At 45.7% G+C, this 23,978-nt stretch overlaps 1 protein-coding gene across 5 annotated transcripts in view; it reads left to right on the forward strand.

The window, feature by feature from the left end:
• Positions 1-23,978, forward strand: part of INTS7 (integrator complex subunit 7) — a 58,307-nt gene that overhangs the window by 8,097 nt on the left and 26,232 nt on the right. For all 5 annotated transcript variants that reach the window (XR_012655617.1, XR_004377088.2, XR_012655618.1 and 2 more), the window contains exons 5-15: positions 299-345; positions 1,133-1,332; positions 2,357-2,479; positions 5,220-5,337; positions 6,884-7,018; positions 7,622-7,719; positions 15,406-15,645; positions 16,682-16,819; positions 17,758-17,964; positions 22,343-22,537; positions 23,531-23,634. Coding sequence is in view for 2 of the 5 variants with exons in the window: in XM_032805149.2 (XP_032661040.1) it covers positions 299-345; positions 1,133-1,332; positions 2,357-2,479; positions 5,220-5,337; positions 6,884-7,018; positions 7,622-7,719; positions 15,406-15,645; positions 16,682-16,819; positions 17,758-17,964; positions 22,343-22,537; positions 23,531-23,634 (1,605 nt within the window). In the remaining 3 variants the exon portion in view is untranslated. The remainder of the gene's footprint in view (positions 1-298; positions 346-1,132; positions 1,333-2,356; positions 2,480-5,219; positions 5,338-6,883; positions 7,019-7,621; positions 7,720-15,405; positions 15,646-16,681; positions 16,820-17,757; positions 17,965-22,342; positions 22,538-23,530; positions 23,635-23,978) is intronic.

Below are 23,978 nucleotides of genomic sequence, written 5' to 3' on the forward strand. Positions count from 1 at the left end.
GCAAGAGACTCAATTCTATAGTTAGGCCAAGTATTAGACTTGGTAGATCTATAATCTGTTTGATAGTCTAGATTGATGGAAACTGCAACAAGTGGCTAAATGTAATATTCTGTGATGTTGACTAGTAGCAGCAAATTTCAGTCAAGCAAACGTGTCTTTCTGGATTTTCAAAATTACTCTTAAATCTTGATGTTCATAAGCATAGTTCTGCTTTTTATAGTCTCTCTTAGTTTCTTGGATCATTATTAAACCGTAAGAGTCACAATCTGAAGTTCAGTTGTGTCTTTTCTCTTCACAGGGATTTTGCTGGAGGAATCTGTAACAAAATCAGTGAAATGATTCAGGGTATGTAGATGTATTGAATACTGGGAAGAAAATGAAAAGGTTTTTTTTATTTTAGTATTGTTCCTCCTAATGTTTAAATGCCACCAGAATCCATTGCTCCCTCATCCCTACGCTTCCCTGAAACATTCCAGTTGCTTGAAGTTAAGTAAGCTAATGATTGGGGCAGGGCAGGGCTCTGGACTAAAGCTTGAATGTCTTTAAAAATATAAATATCCAGAGCATGTTCTAATCATCTAATGTATTTGGTAAACTGAATCCGTGTGTGGTATAGCATGTCCAAATACGGTGTAATGTGGGTTTTTATGTTGACTTAAAATCTCTGTTTCTCTCTTTGCATCTATTCTCTGACAAGGCTGCTCTTCTGCCTTGAGCCTTTTGCAGTGACTTAAATATTATAACAATGGTGGTCTCTTTTCCTTTATTATAATTGGAATAATGTAATTTAATTTGAAGGACGACTATTAATATAATTGAGGCACATCCGAAGGAGGAGTAATTGTTTCCCAGCCACTTTACCCATTTATTCTTAAGGCCATTCTGATTGAGCAAGGCTGGGTCCCCATCTCCTTGGAGACTGACAGTACTGCTCTTTAATGGGCTGGTGGAGTCTGTTTAGTACTGAGAGACCTGCTGTTTCAGGATTTTAGCTGCTGCTTCCCTGCTGGCCTTTACTTTGCCTTTCTGAGCTCTTGTCTCAGTCACCAGTGTCATTTAAATGTAGTATTTGAAAAGTTCAGGGTTCATAGAGAACTGCTCCGGCACCATAATACCTCTTTCCATGCACTAGGCTTAGCCACCCCAGTGGACTTGAAGCTGAAGTTGATCCCGATACTACAGCACATGCACCATGACGCCAGCTTGGCCTCTAGCTCCCGTCAGCTTCTCCAACAGCTGGTAACATCCTATCCTTCCACCAAGATGGTCATTGTTACTCTCCACACCTTTACCTTGCTTGCTGCTTCGTCTTTGGTGGACATACCCAAACAGGTAACACTTAATTGCTCTAAAGGTAATCCCTTATTTGAAAATAAAAACAGCTGTAACCAGTCAGTTCCTTTCTGATGGCAAAAATAGTTAAATCGTAGTCTGTGTTCTGTCCTCCTATGCCTGCTGCAGATGAGAAGTATCCTAGAAACTGCCATATAAATTTTTTTTTCTCTCTTCAACCCCCTCCAAAAAACCTCTTCCTTAAAAGGGGCAATAACAGCTGATACCCTGCATCTCTTGGAGCTCTTACGTCTTTCTGTTTGTCTGCAGGCCCCTGCTTCTCACCCTATCGCCTTCTCTGATTGGGTTTGGGAGAAGGAGAGGATCCCAACTAATCTTTTATCTGCAGACTAGAAAAATGAACGTACATCTAAAATCTTCTCTGTAAAGAGTCTCAATAGCACTTGAACCCACTGATGTAAATTACAAATATCAGTCAAGACATGGAACTATAGTGACACTCTCAGCTTAAAGGGGGAACATTTTCCTCTTAAGTAATTGTAACTCTGTGCGCCCAGACAGGTGATGAGCACACAGTAAATCTATACATAAATGAAATGTGGTATTGAGTTAACTCCTTCTTCTTTAAAAAAACAAAACAAAACATGAAAATCTGGTGGTCTTCTCTTGTAGCCACACTAGACCACAAGATCTCCCACTCGCAGCCTTTAGCCTAACAGAACAACTCTAAGGTTGCTTGTAACTGCTACTCCAATTCAGAAGACACTGTTGATATTAGATATAGACAATGTGAAACACAGTAGGATACTTGGTGTGCTCCATTTTTATGGCAATATGTAGATTGCCATAAAAATGTAAACAGCCCTTGGGTGTTTAGCAGTATTGCTGTCTGAGCTCCAAACAGTCCTGAATGCTTTGAATATACATGTGCATAAAGTTATCTTGTGAGCCTTTTATGAAAGGATTTCTCTATTGTAACCTATACTTAAATTAGTTGTTTTGTTAAAAAAAAAAACCTTAACTACAGAATCCTGCTTAATATTTTAAACATTTATTGTTGCAGATTCAGCTTTTGCTGCAATACTTGAAAAATGACCCAAGGAAAGCTGTGAAAAGACTTGCTATCCAAGATCTAAAATTGTTGGCAAACAAAACCCCACATACATGGAGCAGAGAAAACATTCAGGTTTGCAATCGTTAAGAAACATTTTTATTGTAAAATTTTTCAACTAAATGCAGTATTTACACAAATGAGTATAGAAGTGTAGATGAGAGGTCATTGTTAAAGATGGAAAACTAAGCATGTCCATTTTAAGAAAAAATTTTAGAGTTAAAAGCAGCAGAAATGCTCTTTTTAAGTAATTCTTGCCTTATGACAGGCTTTGCAAGACAAACTCACATCAAGCTTCTCGCGGCAACACTAAGCAGTTTCATATTGGGCTCATATTAATGAGTTAGATGTCAGAGTAGGGTGTTCTGCTACCTCAGATTAATGAACTTGGTTTTCTTTCTAGACTGACAAGTCATTTCTCATTGTAAACATGCCTACTGCATTTTGAGTTTTTCTTAATTTTAATCGCCCTCAGCTGTCCACTCATGGCTGCCTGACAGAGTAGCTTAATTTAAAAAGAAACCTTGGTTTGTGCATTGGCTGTATTAATACATAATTTGAGTTGCCCTCCCATACCCCAGTTAAAATGCTTGGGCCACTACATTTAAAATAGATTTAAAAAAAAAAGTAGTAGTATAAAATATAATACTTTACAAGCCAGCACAGAAAAGGCTGTACTACCAATGCAGGTGGGAATTGATGGGAAAACTTCATGAGATGGACATTGCATAGTTTTTCTCTGCCTACCTGGCAGGGGTGAGTACTTAGACATGTGAAGAGACCACTTGAAGAGGAGGTCTTGAATATAGCTAGATTTATCTCCATATACAATTTTAAACATCAGCAGTGGCAGCTTATCAAATTAATTAGGGCTGTCAAACGATTAAAAAAATTATGATTAATTGCAGTTTTAAGCACACTGTTAAACACTAATAGAATATCAATTTAAACTTATTTTTTGATGTTTTCTACATTTGTCAAATACGTTGATTTCACTTACAATACAGAATACAAAGTGTACAGTGCTCACTTTATTTTTTATTACGAATTGTAGCAGTGCGAGACTCACCCCTGCTCGGCACCTCCTGCTGGTTTCCTGGGAATTAGCTCTTCTTCCAGCTCCAGAGCACCCTCTGCAGGCTGGTGTCCCACTTGCCGCTGGCCCCCGTGTCCCTCGCAGAACCTGGTGCCCTTTACCCAGGGGTTCTGCCCACTGCAGCAACCCCTAATCTGGGTTTCCCCACTCAGGGAACCGCCAACCCACTATCCCCACTTCGCCTCAGTATATGGCTACTGCCAGTCACCATCTAACCTAGGGGTTCTCAAACTGGGGTTCGGGACCCCTCAGAGGGTCACAAGGTGTCAACCTCCACCCCAAACCCTGCTTTGCCTCCAGCTTTTATGATGGTGTTAAATATATTTAAATGTTTTTGTTTTTAATGTATAAGGGAGGCGGGTCACACTCAGAGACTTATGTGAAAGAGGGTCACCATTAAAAATGTTTGAGAGCCACTGATCTATCCCCCTCTCACTGGGGCAGACTGCAGTGTACACGCCATTCATCACTGGCAAAGCGGGGTTTGGACCTGTAGCCTGTGGTAGGCGAAGGCAGCCCCTCTGTAGCCCCAGTTCCTGTCCTGGCCTTTATCAAGGCCTGCAGCCTGGGGGTTCTCCAGGCTGGAGCTCTCTAGCTCAAGGTACCTTTCTCAGCTCCTAGGCAGCCAGGCCCTTCTCCTTCAAGAGCTAGAGGGAGAGTGTTTGAGTTTCTGGTGCCCAGTCTCTTATAAGGCCAGCTGTGGCTGTTTCCTCAATCAGCTGAGTCATGCTGCTTTCCCCAGCAGCAGGCCTCCAGGGCAGGAGCTGGTGACCACCCCACTACACAAATATTTGCACCGTAAAAAAAAACAAACCAAAGATAGTATTTTTCAATTCACCTCATAAACTACTGTATTAATACTCATCCAAAAATATCTAGTACTCATCCACAAATATAATTTCAACTGGTATTCTATTAGTGTTTAACAGTGCAATTAAAAATTAAAACATTTTTTTTTAATCGAGTTCATTTATTGTGAGTTAATTGCAATTAATTGACAGGCATAAAATTAATGTGTTCTCTCCTTAGCTGAGAGGTCACAGACAGACCTGTGGTAGGACTGCAAACTCATCAGGGCAAAGAGTGCTAAGACCAATGGGATTGGGACCTCCAGAAGCTACCATAACACAAATAGATGATGATAAAGAAAAGTCACAATGTTTATTATCAACAAGCTTGGAATATTTATTCTTTATTTTCCACTGGATAATTTTTTCTCTTCTTACAAAAAAGTGTTTTTTAATAGTGGTGTTGCAGGAGGTGACACTTGAAACTCTGTTTACAGACAATTCTCCATGAAACAAGGACCTTCACGGATTGTAATAAGTTGAATACTATATGCACCATATGTGCAATTGTGGATAATTTTGTCTCCAAATTCTACAGAGGTTTTATTATTGAGAAATATCAGGTGAAAAGTTAGTGATCATTTAACAAACATATTTTATTGATTTGTATAATAACTTGTGAAAACCAGTGTCACTTCGAGGACAAGACTTGTACCCAGTCTATTAAAATTGCTTTAAGACAGTGACAAGTGAGGAAATATATTTGCAAGATCTGAATTTGGTGTTGGTAGTGATTTTTTTCCTATACAGTTTTACTTGTATTAAAATTTAACTACAAAGTTTATAAAAAAGAAAAGCAAACATTTATGAAAAAGGGGTGAGTTTGTAGGATTTTTCTCCCCTCCATATTATTTTCTCGTTTGGTTTTTAGGCACTCTGTGAATGTGCTCTTCAGACTCCTTATGACAGCTTGAAACTAGGCATGCTATCTGTCCTTTCCACGCTATCAGGAACTATTGCCATCAAACAGTACTTCAGCGTAGCTCCAGGTAAGAAGAGTAGATTAGATCAGCCAGATTTAGGCACTTTTTTGTAGGGGTTAGTAAGTGTTTATCTTCAGCCACTTCAATATTGTTGTTAATACCTTACATAACACTTCTTGAAGGATCCTAAACCATGAACTTTAATCTACCCCCATTAAAGTCCATGCAAGCAAGATTTTTATATATAATATAAAAACTATAATTGTGGTGGTGTGTAGTATATTAGAGCAGATCTCAGATATTCTATGCCAGGCTCTGGCTTCAGTTTGCTGTGGGACTTTGGGTAAGTCATTTATTCCTGTGCCTCAGTGTGTCTGTTAGGCTAGGTAAATATTAATAGCCCCACTTTACTATTGGTATTGTGAGGCTTAAATCATGTTTATCGGGTGCTTGGAGATCATAGGATGAAAAAATCCATAGATGTGCAAAATGCTTGAGAGAGAATGAATACGTGGAGTGATGTAGTTTAGGCTTTATTGGCATGAGACTGGAACAGTTGTATTATCCAGAAGAGGTAAAGCCACTGGACAGTTATGTGGGGATGATGTACATGAGTGCCAGTAAAACCTTTCTGCGACACAACTGTGTTCTGGATGTGTTGCATATTATACCGAATAACTTGGGAATTGTTTCAGGGATCTCTTAAAATGCTCCTGAGTGGTATTAGGTTTTTTTATTCCTAATTTCTGAGGCCACACTGCCTTAGTTGCTGGGAATCCAACTGCATAAGCCATGGAGGCAAAGAAAAATAACCATTACATTTAAAAAAAAAAAAAAAAAAAAGGGGGCAAAAAACCTATCAATGACTTGTACCGCAATGCATAATAAAGGTTTGAATTTGGTGCAATGGTCAGTGTTCTCGAAATCCTGAATTCGAATGAAGTCCGTGACCCAGTGGCTCCTGTTCTACGGGGCTGGGCCTGGCTCCCTGCTCCAAGTGTTGTGATCTCTCTCATGTGGTTTCAGCACCACTCAGGTTTGGCACATCCACCCCCCTGTAGACGGAGACATAGGGATGGATGTACTAAACCTGAGCAATGTTGTGACCAGGGAGCCAGGCTCAGCCCCATGGGACAGGAGCTACTGCTGCAGGGTGATTGTGGGGTGGGCTCACTCTCCACTCCCAGACTTCCCACTTTCCCCTATTTGTCATTTATCAGGGTTTCTTGCACCTCTGCTGTGAAATTTATTAATAATCTCTGTGACAAAATCATAGCTTATTTATATGTAAAAGTGATCCCATGCTAAAGTCCAATATTCATGACCTGCCTGCAAATGCCATGCCCTATTGAAAGTTTCATTCACAGATATTGGCCCTTAAACCTGAAGACTGCCTATCTGAGACATCCAACTTGTGTAGCATATGTGTATGCCCACTGACGGGGAGAGTGAATTCCACATGCGGGGGAGGATACATTTGAGGATGGGATAGGGAATGGGAAATTTAACTAGAGAAACAGTCAGCCAATCAGAATTGAACTTAAAACCATGGAAAAGATCTTGTGACATGGATTACGGTGCTGCATTCTCCTCCTTTTGTCTTTTTATTTAGGAACAACAGCTACAACAGCAAGATCATTTGACTTAGTAAAGTTGGCACAGGAATGCTGTTACCATAATAACCATGGCATTGCTGCTCATGGTGTGAGAGTTCTGACTAATATATCTGCTTCTTGCCAAGAAAAAGGTAACTCACAAAGTGGGTAGTGGAACAATTCAGCTCATGATCGGGTTTTTGTGCACTTTCTCCTACTGCAGGGAAGCTTGCCCTGTCCCCGACTCTCTTCACTTTCTTTGGAATTGTCACTTCTCAGATTTGTGGACCATGGAGAATGCAGCCTTATAACCGATTATAAATATTTTAGAGTTTCATGAAGATTCTCCCCGCTGTTTAATCTCAGGATCCCTCTGAAGAGGGTTTCTGCTTGAATGGGGTGCTGATCTCCCCTGTAGCAGAACTTGTACCATTACCAGGGGCTAGAACATTGCCCTTCCCCACTGGAGAGCTGTTGGTACAAACCCGAGTATAAATGATTGTCATAATGTTCAGCAGTTTTGCCCTACTCCAAGCTCGTGCACATCATAAAACCGTAGCCTCTACTAAATAGTTTCCTGAGACTTGTAAAAGCAGACTTGTTGCTGATCAGAACTGAGGTGCTGTGGCAGACGCGTTGGGAAAGTTTGCATTATCCTGCTGTTGAACCCTCACAATCACGACCACTAAATTCACACTCATGTTCAAAAATAAGTAGAACAGAACTGAATGCTTTACTTTGTTCCTCTCTCCTAGATCTCCTGGCTTTGGAGCAAGATGCTGTCTTTGGCCTTGAGTCTCTTTTAGTTCTTTGTAGCCAAGATAACAGTCCAGGTGCTCAGGCAACCTTAAAGGTGAAAAGAGTCGTCATATCTGTAATTCTTTTTTAATCATCGAGATGTAGGGCTGGATGGGATCTTGAGACGTTATCAAGTCCAGCCCCCAGTGCTGAGGCAGGACCAAGTAAACCTTATAATTCAGCTGTCAATCCTATTACATTTTATACCAGAGGTGGGCAGACTATGGCCCGAGGGCCACATCCAGCTCTCCAGATGTTTTAATCTGGTCCTCGAGCTCCTGCCAGGGAACGCTCTGGCGCTCCAGCTGGGAATAGTGTTGGGGGGCTTGTCTCGCTCCGTGCTGCTCCTGGAAGCAGTGGCATGTCCCCACTCTGGCTCCACATGCTGCCTGCACCCCAAGCACCTGCCCTGCAGCTCCCATTGGCCGGAAACTGCAGCCAATAGGAGCTACAGGGGCAGTACCTGCGGATGGGGCAGTGTGCAGAGCTGCCTGGTTGCACCTCCACGTGGGAGCCAGAGGTGGGACATGCTGCTTCTTCTGGGAGCTGATTGGGGTAAGCACTGCCTGGAGCCTGCACCCCGACCACCTCTCAACCCCCTGCCCCAGCCCTGATCCCCCTCCCACCCTCAGAACTCCCCAGTCCCAGCTCAGATCACCTTCCTGCACCCCCAACTCCTCATCCCCAGCCCCACCTCAAGCCGAAGCCCTCACCCTCTCCCGCAGCCAACCCCCAATTTCATAAGCATTCATGGTCTGCCATACAATTTTCATACCCAGATATGGCCCTCGGGCCAAAAAGTTTGCCCACCCCGTTTTATACACTAGAAATAACTTAGTGTGGCAGGTGTTCTAGTGGGAGCACAGTGTGCTGCGAGTTTCTCGGTGCTTTGCTCCCAAGATGGTAAAGGGTCAGGAGCACAATGAACCCAGAGAAGTAGAGAAGCCATGTTTCCTATGGCAGTAACTCCTGTCAATTCAGAAGTAGAATTGATGGCCTTAGAGTTACGTCTTGCTACTCCAAGGGGATCTCGGACGGCACTTGGTTTGGCTGGTGGAAGAACAGAAACTAACATAAGTGACCACCATACTTCTGTGAACAGTTACTAACAAGCTAGTACCAAGCAAATAATGTTCTTCTTCGAGTGCTTGCTCATATCCATTCCAGTTAGGTGTGCGCGCGCTGCGTGCAAGTTCATCGGAGAAACTTTTATCCTAGCAACACTCGGTGGGCCGGCAGGTCGCCCCCTGGAGTGGCACCACTATGGTGCCTGATATATACCCCTGCCGGCTCAACCACTCCTCAGTTCCTTCTTACCGCCCGTGTCGGTCGTTGGAACAGTGGAGCACAGCTTAGCTGACCTCCGCTTCCCTAGCTACTCGTAGTTCTTGTGTATTTAGATATATAGTTATAATCCTTTTATATAAATATATTTATCTATACTTATGCGTTTTTTCTTTGCTAGCATAGTTAGTTTAACCTTAGTTAGCGGGGTTCGGGGAGTAGCCCCTCCCCGCAACCAGTGCCGGAGTCCATGCCCGGCTCACCGGTTCTTAGTCCGTGCTTGGCAGGCCTCCGGCCATTGCTGACAGGAGATCCACTCGACTCCTGTTTACGGTGCCTTGGGGGATCGTATTTCACAGCTAAGTGCCCCATTTGCAAGGCGTTTAAGCCGAGAACAAGCCCGAGTGCATCAACCCTTACGCCACAGCACATGTTATTGAATTTGGCTCACATTTGCCTGCCAAGCACACAGTCACCCCAATGTGTTTGCTGAGCCCATGGGTAAGCAGGCTTATCTGCCGCTGCTAACTCGTGTACCTACCCACGAGACTATGCGGCAGCTCCATGCAGTCCTCGGTCCCATTACCCTTGCTTCGCATTATGCTCTGGTTCAACACGTCAAGAGATACTGCGCCTTTGGCTCCGCAGTTTTACATTCTTGCCATTTTCTCACTCCGAGCACCCCGCCTCACCTCACCCCCCACATATAAGCTTGTGAATCACCTAACAGGAAATGGATATGAGCAGCACCTCGAAAAGAAAGATGGTGTTACTCACTCTTTGTAGTTGTTGTCGCCTGCTCCCCGGCACATGGGCTGTGGTTTGAAGCCTGCCTGCTCTGTGCTTCCATGCCAACTGCACCGCAGCCAGAGAGAGCTCTCCTAAAGGTCGGGAATCGCCCGAGCAGAACTGACCCCTGCCGCGTGCACCGACAAATAGTCGGCACCCTTGTATCGATCCAACGTCCCACAAGGCACGTTCAAACAAAGAATCCAGTACCTGAAACTGCTCCCCGGCGCACAGCCCGTGGCTCGAGCTATCCTGCTCTACAGCTTCCGTGTGCAATACGCACCGTGGAAGAGAGCCTCTCTAAGCCGGATTCGCCTCGGCACCGACACCTGCGATGGCACCCAAGTCGCCACCGCTCTACGCACCGTCCACTTGTGCCCTCCATCACACGAATCTCGGTCCCACAAGGGCCGTCGAATCCGGTGCCTGACAGCTCCCGCGGTACACACTGTTGGTCGAGACTTACTGTTCCCTCCACGCTGGAGACTATTTCCGATGACTGAGGGTATTCTCTTGTTGCTACCGTGACAGAGTGGAATGCTGCCCTGAATCCCGCACCCCATGCCAGGTGTTAGGTAATAACAGTTCTCTTGGCAAGCTGCCCCTGATACGACCATTCCTTCTGTCCAGGGCGCAGCAGAGCTGGCACACACCAATTCATGATTCACGGTCCCATGCAGACGGTACCAAGTTCCGTCGGCGCACTCCCCTGCCTTTCCGACCGCCACTTTCTAGATCCTGACGCTGCTCTCCTACGTGCACCTGGTCGCACCTCGCCGCACAGGTCGGTGTCCCCGTTTCACCCGACCCGATAATCCTGGCACCTGTATCCGGCTCCCAGCCACTGCTACAGCCACCTGTGATCTCTGTAGCGCGCCCAACCTCGAGATCTTCCTTCCCGGTCGACCTCCCATGCAGCCAGGCTCTGGTTCGCCAGGCCGAATCTCGTTTCCAGATACCAGTGCGCCTGCTGGTACCGGTCCCAGAGTGCCAAGTTGGCAAGGTCTGGTTGAGTCGAACTCTCGCCCATTGATCTTTCAGAACTTCTCATGGCCATCCAGACACGCATCAGTGTCTATTCCCACGCAGACAGCTCTTATTGCCAGGACCGCGATTCTGGTGTGCCCAACCAATAAATGAGCCCATCAGCTCTCCTATTGGAGGGTAGCACTCTCATGCGGACCTCCAGCTGCAGGAGTCCCGGGTAGTGAGGACCGGAGTGGACATTCTACGTTCCCCCCCCCCTCTCCCGGTTGCCCCGCTTAGTTAGGTGGCCCTACTCGTTTATTCGGCCATCCAGGACGTAATGCCGATCTCTAGGAGGGTACGACTTACTGGTCTGTCCGTCCTCCTCCCTGCGCACTTAGTCATTTCAGTTTGGTTCTAGAAAAAGTTGAACGGCATGCCATACAGGCACCAAGCCCCGAAATCGAAGGGGGCTAGGCGAATGACTCCTACTCATGCCGCAAGTGTTTTCTGCAAGGCTCTTATAGCCTGCAGGTTATTGTGACAAATCATAGCCCTGCTTAGCCCCTATAATCATTAACACCTGTGATAACGGGGATAATATTATGGAGCTTTCTCCCAGTCAAGACTCTGGCCAAGAGTTCACTGCCCTCTTGGAGGGAAGGGAAAAGGGCGGCTGACTTCTTTTAGCTCGTTACATGAGAGCATCTCATGGCTTCCTCTCGCGTTTCCAAACCTCCGCTTTCACAACTTACCATTTGTTGGTTAAAGGCCTCGGCGGTGAAATCAACCACCAGGCCTACAGAAGCCTGGAAGGGCAAACAAGGTCCCTAATGAGCTCTCTCTCGGCATGCAATAGCGCCGTAACGACCTAACGCAGGCCTTGTCCGTTCCCCAGCCACACGCACCACCACTCTCGGTTGCCTAAGCGCAAACAGATCGGGCTTTGGCAGTCGGCGGCGACTGAGGTGTCGTCAGACGACCGTCAGGACCCATAAGAGGGCCAAGATCGAGGCCCCTCACAATCTAACGATCGGGGACCACAAAGACGAAACTTTCAAAGAGTGGCGCCAGAAGGGCGGCGTACCGGTTACAACAGCTTACCACTCCTATTCCTCTTGGCGTGGTCCCAGTTAAACTTCAAGTTCGCGGTCCCCTGGCACATGGTGAAGTTTTGGGTGGCCACCTCCTAATTTGTTTCCAACCCTGTCCCTCTTCAAGGACTCCTCCGCGGCGTCAGCTGGAATTATCCCGTCTATAAGGCGGATTGGTGAACCAGCGTCGGAGGGCTTGGCATGACGCCGATGGCACTGACCACATGGGGCAGACTAATTCCCTAATCCCCTGACTCGATACGGAGGTATCTCAGAACCTTATTGCCATACACCTTACGAGGACTCGAAGCAGTTTATGTTAAATGGTTGATAGTTCCCCCCATGGCATCCCTGGGAACCCATTATCCTGCTCCTTAAGGATCCTGGAGGCTTGGTATGCCGCGCCTCAATATGTAAGGATGCGTACTTTCACATTGCCATGCTCCCTCCGCACAGGAGATACCGTCTGCTTTCTAGCCAACCCGTTGGTACTTCCAGTTTTACGGTCCTGCTGTTTGTCCTTTGCTACAAGCCACCACAGGCAATTAACCGAGTGTGTGGCCGTAGTCTGCCACCCAACCTCCGCCGACGCTCGGTAATATTGCGTTTCCTGTATTCTGAGGCCGATGGCTTAATCTGAGGAGACTCTCAAGACACAAGTTTTCACTCAGGTCGTTATGTGGGCCATCGTCAAGGACCTATTCACATGTTCTATGGCCTGATGCGTTTTCTACTTATGGAAACATCCCACTCTGGTTCCCCCACTTGTCTCGGTCTCCCTGGGGTCACGGTTTTTTGCTAGTTTGTAACCAAACATCGCTTAGCTCTGCCTCTGTCATCTCCAAGTTTTGGCCTCAATCGGCGTACCGCGTATATGAGCCATATGGTCACCTGTCACTTCCCTGAGCATCTCCCTAGGCTCCTTGAGTGGCTAACTCCCTCCCTGTGTGGCAGGGATTGCCTTCTATCCGCCCCAGCCCTCCACTGTTCCCTGACGAATGGAGGCGTCTGCTCTCATCTTTGAAACATATAGATGTGGAACGCCAGCCCTGAGAAGACCAAAGGCCTTAAGCTCAAAGGTTACTGATGTGAGCACCTGAGCTGAGAGCAGTCTGCCTGGCGGTTGCCAGGGGTTCCAGCAGCAGCTGGCACGACTGGCTCGGTATGCGTCTCAGTGTTTATAGCCAGGCAACAGCCATGTACTACATAGACAACCTAGGGTAGGGGACAATTGGTCCTCCTCCTCTTTGTCAGGTAGTCCATCCATCTCTGGGACTTACCCACTCCGATAAATCTGGTAGCCTCCTTTCTCCTTGGCAATTCGATCCTCAGTAGGGTTTTCCTGTCTCTGAGTTGGTCGCCCTGCCTGATGATGATGGCATTTGTGGCCAGAAGTGGGGTTTTTCCCCCACATTATGGACCTTGTCGCTTTACCGCTGAGGACGGGAAATGTTCCGAGTCCTGCTCCTATCTAAGGTCTCTCCCCGGGACCGATCTCGTGACGTGTTCCTCATTCCGTGAGGCACACCTTTATGCCTTCCCGCCGTGTCCCCGGCCTCATTGGGTCCTGCTCCTGCGAAGTTTGAAGCTCATCATGATTCCCTCCGCAGCGGTGTTCCAGGCAGCACTAATACGCCACGTTGCTCGGCCTGTCAATAGCCTGCCAATTACCCTGTCCTCACTCCACCAGACTCTACCTCAGGACCACGGCAGACTTCGCCGCTCTGGGACCCCCCATGCAGTTTCTTCACCTGCCGTGTGGCTCCTACGTGGACTATCAGGGTGGCAGGAATGCCTCATCCACCTGAGTCAACAGCGTACCCTGGATCCATAAGAGTGTGAAACGCTCTACTGCAATCCTTACTCAGGTGACCGAAATGACTTAAAATCCCTTACAATCCTGCTGGTGGTCTCGATACTCCTCTAACTTTTGCTGACTACCATAGCCACCTGACAACAAGACAGGGCCTATGCAATGTAGTTCCGCCGAAAGGTCCACACTACTGACCAGCCATTCTCTAACCTTTCCACTCCAGACGATTGATGCTGCACTTTCTTTGTCCTCCACCTTTAGCACGAGCGCGTGGCTACTGCGCGGCAGAAGCTCGCTGGCACGGGCGGTACCGGCACCAAGCGACCGGCGTGGGGTTGAGAAAGCCGACTGCTCCGCCCAGTGCCGACGAGCTCCTGCATGCAGCGGTGTGGGTGGAGCTGCTCCTGTCCTCGGCTGCTTCGTGTGGACAGGACGTGCACACAGCAGAGACGCTCGGGTGTCGGCGGACGGGCAGGCACGCGAACGGTCTCATGACGCTTCGAGTGAGTGGACAGGGGCGGGCGGGCACCTGTTGAGGTGGTGCGCGGTCCCGCGGGCCATCATAAATCGCAGTGGCGTGGGCCTGGCTCGCGCGGTGGGCTGGTGGTTTGAGCTCTGCTCTGTGTCATGCCAACTGCACCGCAGCAGGGAGCTCTCTCCTAGAGTCGATCGCCGGCACTGACACCGTGCCGCGGCGACGGACAATGTGGACCATCGATCCAGTCACAAGGGCAGATCCTGAGAGTGCAGTGACCGTGAGCTGATCGCGAGGCACGCCAGTGGGTCGGAGTGGGGTGTGGCTCCTACAGCGCGGTGCAAACGGTGGAGCCGTGGGGGGAGGCGGGAGGGGGGCCTCATCTAAGCCGGATCCGCGCCGGCCACCGACGTGTGAGGGACCGGGTACGGTCGGGGGGAGACTGGGCGATGGCTCGAGGTGCCGCACAGGGCGTCGAGTCTGCCTGACGGCTAGCCCGGTGACACGGCAGCGGGGTGGGGTGTTTGAGTTATGTTCCCTCCACGCTGGAGAATCATTCCGATACGAGGGAATCGGTGTGTTGCTGTGACCAGAGTGGAGTGCGTGGGAGGAGTCCGCACGGCTCGTGGATACGTGCCTTTTGCAACTGCCTTGATTAGCGGACCATCCTCTGTAAGCGCGACGAGCTGGCACCATTGGTTGCATCACGGTCGCGACGGTCAAGTTCCGTCGGCACTCCTGTGCGACGGCCATATGCGTCTGACGCTTGTTCTTCGAGATGTGTTGCTCATATCCATTCAACACCCGCCCTCCTTCCCCACTGTCGGAGTAGCCGGCAAGAAGGAACTGAGGAGCGGTTGGGTCGGCAGGGGTATATATCAGGCACCATAGTGGCGCCACTCCAGTGGGTGACCTGCCGACCCACCGAGTGTTGCTAGGGTAAAAGTTTCTCCGACGAACGTGCATGCGGCGCGCGCATACCTAACTGGAATGGATATGAGCAACACATCTCGAAGAACAACAGTTACAAAGGTGAGTAACCATCTTTTATAATATTACTTTGACTAAACCTGTAGGAAAAGAAAATATTATACTGCTGTGTCTTGTACATCTGTGTGCTTTTAAACTGTGTACTCTTCTGGACAGAGATGTGGTGGTTTGGCAGAGTACACCTCTAGTACAGGTTTATAAATACATCTTGTTTTCCATTAGCTCTGTAATTTAATTATAGTCTCAATATTGTGATAGTTTATATTTTTAAGTGAATTCAATGTTGGATGGTGCTTGATGTTGGAACATTGTGATGTTTGCACATTGCAGATTGCACTAACTTGTATGGTGAAGCTGGCCAAATGTCGTCCCCATCTGAGCCAATCGGTGGTTGAGTCCTTACTGACACAGTTGCACAGTGCTCAGGATGCTGCTAGAATTCTCATGTGCCACTGTCTAGCAGCAATTGCCATGCAGCTGCCTGTTTTAGGTGATGGCATGCTGGGAGACTTAATGGACCTCTATAAAGTGATTGGACAATCTGCTACAGATAAACAACAGGAACTTTTGGTAAGAAACTGCTGTTCAGGAGAACTCTCCTTGATGGAACAAAATCCACATGAAATTACAATGGAAACTAATTGATATTTTGTGAACTGGTTTAGCTAATTGTTACATCGGTGACAGAAAATGCTAATCTGTTGCCTCAGCAGGAATATATCAGTTCACTGTTAACTATATATTTGCAGAATGGGAAATACTAGTACTCTGAATATGCAGCACCAAAGCCACAGACCTCTGTTCACTTAGCTAGAAGAGAGAACTGAAGTGTTTGATCCAGTCTGATCTGTGTTCTGTCCAGTAGAGGGCACCAGTTACACATAGGCAAACCGGATCATCATCATGCACTGCTGGAACTCTTGGGGACACACTGGATCTTTCGCGGAAGTGCTTCTAGGCAAGAAAGATGGCAGTTCAGAAGTAGATACTCCAATTATACATGGGCCTTCAAACGTATGGTTTAGAGGGTTCTAGGAGAGACAAACCTGTTGAGGGGATTTTAATTGGAAATGAGAGCTTAAGCCTGGATTTGAAAGGCTGCACTCAGTGTAGTTTCATCTAAGACCCATTAACAGTCATGGGATTTAGGTTCCTAAGTGCCTAAATCCCTTTTGAAATTGAGACTTAGGCTGCTAAATCAATTAGACGCAACATTGAGTACAGCAACACCTAAATATGTTTAAAAATCTGGCCCTTAGTCTTCAAGAAAGTCTGTTACTCTTCTTTTTCATTTCATGTAATTATAGTTTTACAGTGCTTTACTATGGCTTAGCTTGGATGTATCTCTACTTTAACATTCTAATTGAAAGTGTAAATTTGCCAAACTTCAGTAATAAAGGAGCCGTTTCATTGCCTGTTTGTCTGAAATCCGTAACGAAGATTTGACACTCGGAAGTTCTCCAGTTCAGGAGCCAATTTTGTCTTGTGTGTGTTCTTTTTAAGAAAGTCCAAGATTGTATAAAAACTTACTTGACACAATCACTGCTTCTGATGCAAACATACAAATGGAAATGTTTCTTCCATGTTAACGGTTGTTTTCCATTAGGTATCTCTCGCCACAGTGATATTTGTTGCCAGTCAAAAAGCTTTATCTTCTGAAGTTAAGAATGTTATCAAACAACAGCTTGAGAATGTCTCCAACGGATGGACAGCATACAGGATAGCCAGGCAGGCCTCCAGAATGGTATGTGCAAGTTTCTAGAAAGAGACTTCCTCAGTAGAAAGTATAGTCAGCCACACTGACTTGGGAGTGGAGAGTTAAGTAAGCACTCAGAGGGAGGAAGAAAGTGGGGAAAGGGAAAATACTATTTTCCCTTTTTATTTCATTGTAACACTGGTTCAGGTTTGTGAAACAGGAGAGTTGTATCGTAAACCTCAGCATTGGAGGCTGTCACAGGTGTCTGTCAGCTGGTGGTGCAGCCTGAAGAAAGGCATAATGTGATGATTAGGAATCAGGGATGTGTCCCGAAACCCCACTCTGACTAGTTTCCTTTTTGGCCTGGTAAAGTCATGTAGCCTCTGCTGTATGTATATCTCTAGCTGTATAACTCAGGGGTTCTCAAACTGGGGATCAGGACCCCTCAGGGGGTTGTGAGATTATTACATGGGAGGTCGCGAGCTGTCAGCCTCCACCCCAAACCCTGCTTGCCTCCAGCATTTATAATGATGTTAAATATATTTAAAAAGTGTTTAATTTATTAGGGGGGGCCGCACTCATAGGCTTGCTATGTGAAAGGGGTTGCCAGTAAAAAAAAGTTTTGAGACCCACTGGTATAACTGATGTAATGACTCTATACTATCTGAAGTGAAGATTAATTAATGTTAAACACTTTGGAGATGAGAGATGCAAAATTTTGTATTAATGTCTTTAGAGCTGAATCTCTGAGCTGTTTTGTTAAACGGTAGTACCTCCTACAAGATTATGTATGCCAGACATAAGTAACTATACTGCTACATCTCAGCAGGATTGCTTTAATGAAACATTGAAGATGTCGCACGCTATTTATTTTAAAGAATAGTTTTTGAGGGCTTGGGGTTTTTTGTTTGTTTGGTTTTGTTTTTATTTGTTTCTATGTTTAAGTGCAAGATCCTCACTTTTTTGTTTTACTTGCCCTTTTTTAGGGTAATCATGACATGGCCAGAGAGCTATATCAAAGCCTGCTGACTCAAGTGGCTTCAGAACACTTCTACTTTTGGCTGAACAGTTTGAAGGAGTTTTCCCATGCAGAGCAGTGTCTGACGGGGCTTCAAGAGGAAGATTATAGTTCAGCACTCTCTTGCATTGCTGAATCTTTAAAATCTTATCACAAAGGGATAGCATCGCTAACGGTTAGTATACATCCCCTACTCTAGCGATGGTGAGTCTGTAGGTTGTAGCAATTGTCCTTGGTTTGGTTTTTGTTAACAAGACTTTTCAGAGGCTTGGAGAAATTGTTCTTAGTGAAGCCTGCAGGAACGATTATTTTGGAACGGCATATAGGGAAAGGTCAGTTGTAACTAACTGCTGGTTGAGAGAGGAAGCATAGTCTGTTAAGGCACTGTACTGGGGCTCAGGAAAACTGAGTTCAGTTCTCAGCTCTGTCACTGACTTCCTGTGCATGACCTTGAACAAGTCACTTAACCTCTTCTGGAATTCCCTATCTATAAAATCAGGATAAAATTTTCCTTTCTTCCATCCTCTGTTTTCTTTCTTTAGATTGTAAGGTTTTTTGGCAGGGACTGTCTGTTTGTGCAAGGCCTCGCTAACAGGCTCTTGATTTTTGTTTGGGCCTTTAGATGTTACCATAATCTAAAAATGATTGTGGGAAATGGCGCATCTTCTAAGATGGCCATTGGTTAGAAACAGCTATAAGGAGGGATGAAATAAGCCAGTCTAGTTGACAATTCAAGGCAAGCAGGATTAAGATTTATATTTATATAATTTATATAGAGCAGAATTTATATAGAGCAGAAAATTACTTAATTGTTTAACATGATGAAAATAGTGAGGAGTTGTAAATAGCCAAGTATTCATGCAGCTGGAAAAATGTTAGGGTTTATTTAAACACACTATTCTCTGTCAAGTCACTTCAGATTTTTTATAGCCTTTGAAATTTCAACTTTCTTCTTTTCTTTTGTCCTTCCCATTAGTCAGAGATAGATGTAGTTTTTCCTGTGCCTTTTGAACGGAGCTGAAACAAACAGGGCTCCTATTTATTTGTTTGTGCATTAGCATTCTCAGTGTGAGCACAGCTCTGGCAGTAGTGTATATATTAATTAACTGCTACAGCTGAATCAGCAGAAAGGACCTAAACCACATTTGTGTGTCCTTCATAAATGCAGTGCACTCTCCCTTCCCTTTAAATTTGTGAGTGCTCAATTTATTGGCGAAATAAGTGGGGGGGTTTAGTTTTAAAATTTCAGGGAGGGTTGCCTACTGTTCTTTTTTAAAAATTACATTTCTTTTAATGTGCTGTTTTAACAGTCACTACAAGCAAAAGTGTAACCTTTAAAACAGGCCAATATAGGAAATACAATAACTTTTTCATGGCCATTTTCTAGATTCTGAGGTTCTGTTAAATTGGTGGGGTTGCTGTTCAAAGCTGTTGCCACTCTTTGCACTCTGTGTAGGCTGCAGTCAGGATGGAGGCCTTTGCTCTTTCACCTTGTGGGCTGCTCTGGTCCAGAAGATTAAGAAAAGAGCTGGGAGTCAGGAGAGCTGCTTTTATCGCTGAGTGTCACTAACTTAGTGTGATCTGGACAAATTGCGTAACCTATTTGTGCTGCACTCACCTGCTTATCTTTATGGAGCACTTTCAGATGGATGCAAAGTACTATAAGAACAAAATAATTTTAATACTCCCAACTTCATCCTCCTTTCACTCTCCTTGTGTCAGCCTCCCAGTCTTCTTGTGTCAGCCTGCCAGTCATTGCTGCTTAAGGGTAGCGTGTGACCCATCATTGCAGTCACTGCGTATCCCTGTTCTAGCAGTCATATAAGCAGCTCTTTCAGGTGCAGATGTCCCTGCCCACATTATGGATCAGCAGCACATCCCAGATGTGTGAAGGAGAGGGAGGAACTTCTCTAGTTTGTCAGGGAAAGTAAAACTTCCACATTTGACATTGCAACCTGCCAACTGTTGCCTCCACTGAGGCCCTGTGTGAACAGCATGGCATCAGTTCAGCCAATGGAGCACTGTTTGTTTATAACTCTTGGCTGTCTTGGTAGCAAGGGAACAACTGGGGCAAGCTGGCTGACATCCTCTTTCTAATCACCTCATTCCAGCTGGAACACAGGATGCATGATAACTTGCTCCAGCTGTTCAGCCCACACTGTATGTCGAGCCAGTGCACCACCTACTGCCCCCATATTGCTGCAGCTGCATGATTCCTTAGGACCATGTACCTACCAACCCTCCTTCCTACATCTACTTTAACACTTCAGCATAAACAACTTCACTCTTCTAAAAATCAAATAGTTCTGTGAAGTTTTTCAGTTCCAGTCTCCATCTGTGACAGACTGTCCTACTTGTTCACACAGTAAGTATAGACTTTTTGGGACAGGGCCTGTTCTCTGACACAGAACATCTATTGTACATGAAGCTATACGCTTACTGCCCAACAGAAGTATTACCAATGGGGGGAGAGAAAATACAAAACTCTGACACAGCAATTTAAACTATCATTACTTAGAGCTCACATCATACGTGCTGCTTTGTCAGGATCACTTAAGTATAGTCTTGAGACTAATAGGTTTACAGTGTATGAGCTTCCTTCCACAGAATCAGATCTGTTAAGAGAACTCTGAACAACTTTCCCCCTCAGAACTATCCTTTACAGATCAGGAGAAGGGAAAGCAAAGGACCATGAATGGAGCTGGATAGCTCATGTTCTACATAGGGAATGTGGTAGAACCTGTTGTCTCTGGGTCATTGGTTCAAATGTATCCCAGTAGTTACTGAAAATCCACTATAATCTGGGAACTGTTCAGTGGCCCATCTTGCATAAATTTGGTAGGTGGCTGTCTACTTCCTAGCAAACAAGTGTGGTGTCACAATGTCATCACATTTGGCGCTCTTGCTGGCGGAGAGGCCAACACTTGGAGACTGAACTTACTCGCTCCCTACCAGAGGCAGTCTCTACTAGTTGATCTTAGGTGAGAGACACTGGTGAGCAAGTGTGCGCAAATTGTACTATAGCTGTTCTGTGAATAAATGAAGAGAATAAAGAGGCACCTTTCACCAGCACAAACTCTCCTTTTTAAAATTGGTGCAGTGGGGAGGGAATAAGATGGGCGTACCTTCAAGAATGGAAGATACAGAAACATGAGATCCTCACTAGGGGGCCGTGAAACAGGGTCTTGCCTCATCCATTATCAGACCCTGCTGCCGCAGTTACCCCACCCTTGAATTCTCAGAACTGTCCCAAATGTTTGTTAAGATAGCATAGATCAACAAAACATACAGCCAGCAATATACCACCGGGTCTTCCATTTTCAGTCAGGATTGTCACAGGGCTCAGCAGTTCCTTGCATACTCCCACCCTCAATGGAAGTTCCAGCCTGGACCCCCAAACAAGTGCACTTACCAACTCCTTTCAACACCCATCTGCACTATCTGTTCTGAGCTGCTTACTTTTAGATGCTTCCTTTCTCAAGGGCCTCCTAATTCTCTCTTCAGGATTTTTGCTCCTTCCTCTCATTGCAGGTAATAGCAGCTGCTAGACCTTTTCTTCTTGCTGGTGTGGAGAACTCCTTCCCTAGTCCTCTCTGACCCTGGGTCTCCTGCAGACATGGGTGAAAGTGGACTGGTACCGGCCCATATGCAGCCTATGTTAAAGCGCTGCCATGGCATAGGTCCTTCCAATGGGGGGGGGGGGGGGGGGGCAAAGGTGGCAATGACGTTAAGGTGCTGGTGCGGCGCTTTATCGCCGTCTGTTCCCGTCCCCCCCCAGCTGCTAACGGGAGTGGCAATAGGGGCAGCCGCCCTGGGGCCACCGATTTAAAAGGTCCTGGGGCTCCCAGCTGCCACAGCAGCCGAAGCCCTGGTTCCTCTTAAATTGCCACCAGAACCCTGGGCGATGAGTGCCAGGCAGCACTGAAGGGCTGGCTGGGGGAGGCTGACCCCCAGGCCCGGCTCTTCCCCTTCTGGGGACCCAGAGCCAGCCCCCATACTGATAAGAACTTAATACTACTTTCACCCCTGCCTGCAGTTCTCTGTCCGTTTATAAGAAACACCGCCTCTGGGCTATCATGTGATGCCTGGTCATCTGATCCAACCACCAGCCTATTCCCAAACCCATCACCCTGGAAGTGGATAACTAGGCATAGGTGCTGCTGAACTTTAAAGGGCTAGCCTACCCACCGAAAAGACTCAAGTTATTCAGGTCAGTTTTGTTGGGGGAGTGAAACCTGTAAGGTTATATTTTAGCAACTGAAGTGGCAGCTTCCTTCAGAAGTTAAAATAATCTTGTGGAGTCTGAACTTAAGTTGCTAAGTACTTACATCCAATATTAAAACTTTGATCAGGTCTTTTTAGCTATTAAGCCTTTTAAAACACAAAAGTTAGTTTGTGTAGCTTTATCCTGAGTTTTAAAAAATAATCTTGGCATCAAAGCAAATACTTTCCTTCATCTGATGAAAAAATTCAGTGATATTGCAAGGTTCTTATAAATGTCACATACGTTTTTGACCCAAACTATCAACCTCCTGGTTTTATTTGTTTTTCAGGCTGCCAGCACACCACTTAACCCTCTGAGCTTTCAATGTGGGTTTGTCAAGCTCAGGATTGACCTTCTGCAGGCTTTCTCTCAACTCATCTGCACCTGTAACAGCCTAAAAACTAGTCCACCACCTGCCATTGCTACAACAATTGCAATGACATCAGGAAATGACCTCCAGAGATGTGGGCGCATCTCTACCCAGGCATGTGTTCATTATTTCTCTCTTGAGCCGTTTTATTTGGACTTGGTCTACCTGTTGAGATGAGAAAACTTAGTGCTCTAATTGAAGGAATGAAAGGGAAAGTATTATTGCGCTTGTCATTGCATACTGGGCCTTGTTTTTCAATTGTGGTGCCCGCAAATGTCCATGTGCCTGTGCAAGTCCTCATTTTGGTGTATCATGATATAATCATGGGGTGGTTATGTATGCAATTACCAATTTAATGCACTCATATTTTATAATGGTACAGAATATTTTGGAGGTAGTATACTGTCCTGAGGAGCTTACAGTCTGCATAGAGTAGACAATAACTGAGACATACAAAACTGGTGAGTAGCAGCTAGACTCATCAGAGAGGTGCAGTAGTCTTTTATATAAAGTGTGTGAGACAACAGTTATTGAATGGCATATTAGCATTTTGTGAATAGGTTTAGAAAGAACAGCTTAGTCGATAAATGATTTATTTTGTAATATCTAACATCTAGCTTACTCTCTGGCAAGTTTCCGAAATGTAAGACAGAGGGCACTAGAGGTGCATTGCCAAAATATTCATGGCTTTGCTCAGTTCAGTGTTGTAGAACAGTGGTTTTCAAGCAGGGGTCCATGGCCCCTTGGGGGGCCACGAGCAGGTTTGAGGGGGCCTGCCTGAATAAATCAGAGAACAGCGCCAGCATTAGACTCACTGGGGCCCAAGGCTGAAAGCCAAAGCCTGAGCAACTTAGCTTTGTGGAGCACCCTGTGATATGGGACCCTGGGCAGTTGCTCTCGTTACCCCCAATGCCATCCCTGGCTTTTAATCTACTGAATATGCAAAAAAAAAACAAAACGTTGTTGTGGCACATGTAGGTTGTAGAATTTTTATAGCATGTTTGGGGGAGGTGAGCGTCAGAAAGAAAAAGGTTGAGAACCCCTGTTGTGGAACACAGCTGTGGTATTTTATTTCTATTGATCAGCAACATTGTTTCTTTGCTGTAGATGAAACTCTCCATGGAAGAATTCCGTAACCTGGCTACACGATATGGGGATCTGTATCAGTCATCTTTCGATGCAGACTCGGCAACTTTAAGGAATGTAGAATTGTATCCTACTGTTCAGAACTCAGAATTTGCTTGTTTTTATTTGAAGTTGCTTGTAAGGGTGATGTAAGGCTCAACAATCCTAGTTTATGAAGTGTAATTCTGAAGCCGCTAATAACTGCTTTAAAAATCTCAATATTGGTATTTTGAAACCTATTCAAAAAGAAATCTGTCACCCTCCCACAAGGTTCTTTTGTTATTTGGAATTGCTTCAGTTATTACACAACCTTTGATGGGTATGATCTTGGAAAACTAGGAGTCTTTGCTTCTTGCTCTGTTGTTGGTGCAGATACTTACGGCAGTTACCTCATTATATTCCTTTGTTGTCATAATGAAAAATGCCAGTA

This window comes from Chelonoidis abingdonii, chromosome 3 (assembly GCF_003597395.2).
Source record: "Chelonoidis abingdonii isolate Lonesome George chromosome 3, CheloAbing_2.0, whole genome shotgun sequence".
NCBI classification, from domain to species: domain Eukaryota; kingdom Metazoa; phylum Chordata; order Testudines; family Testudinidae; genus Chelonoidis; species Chelonoidis abingdonii.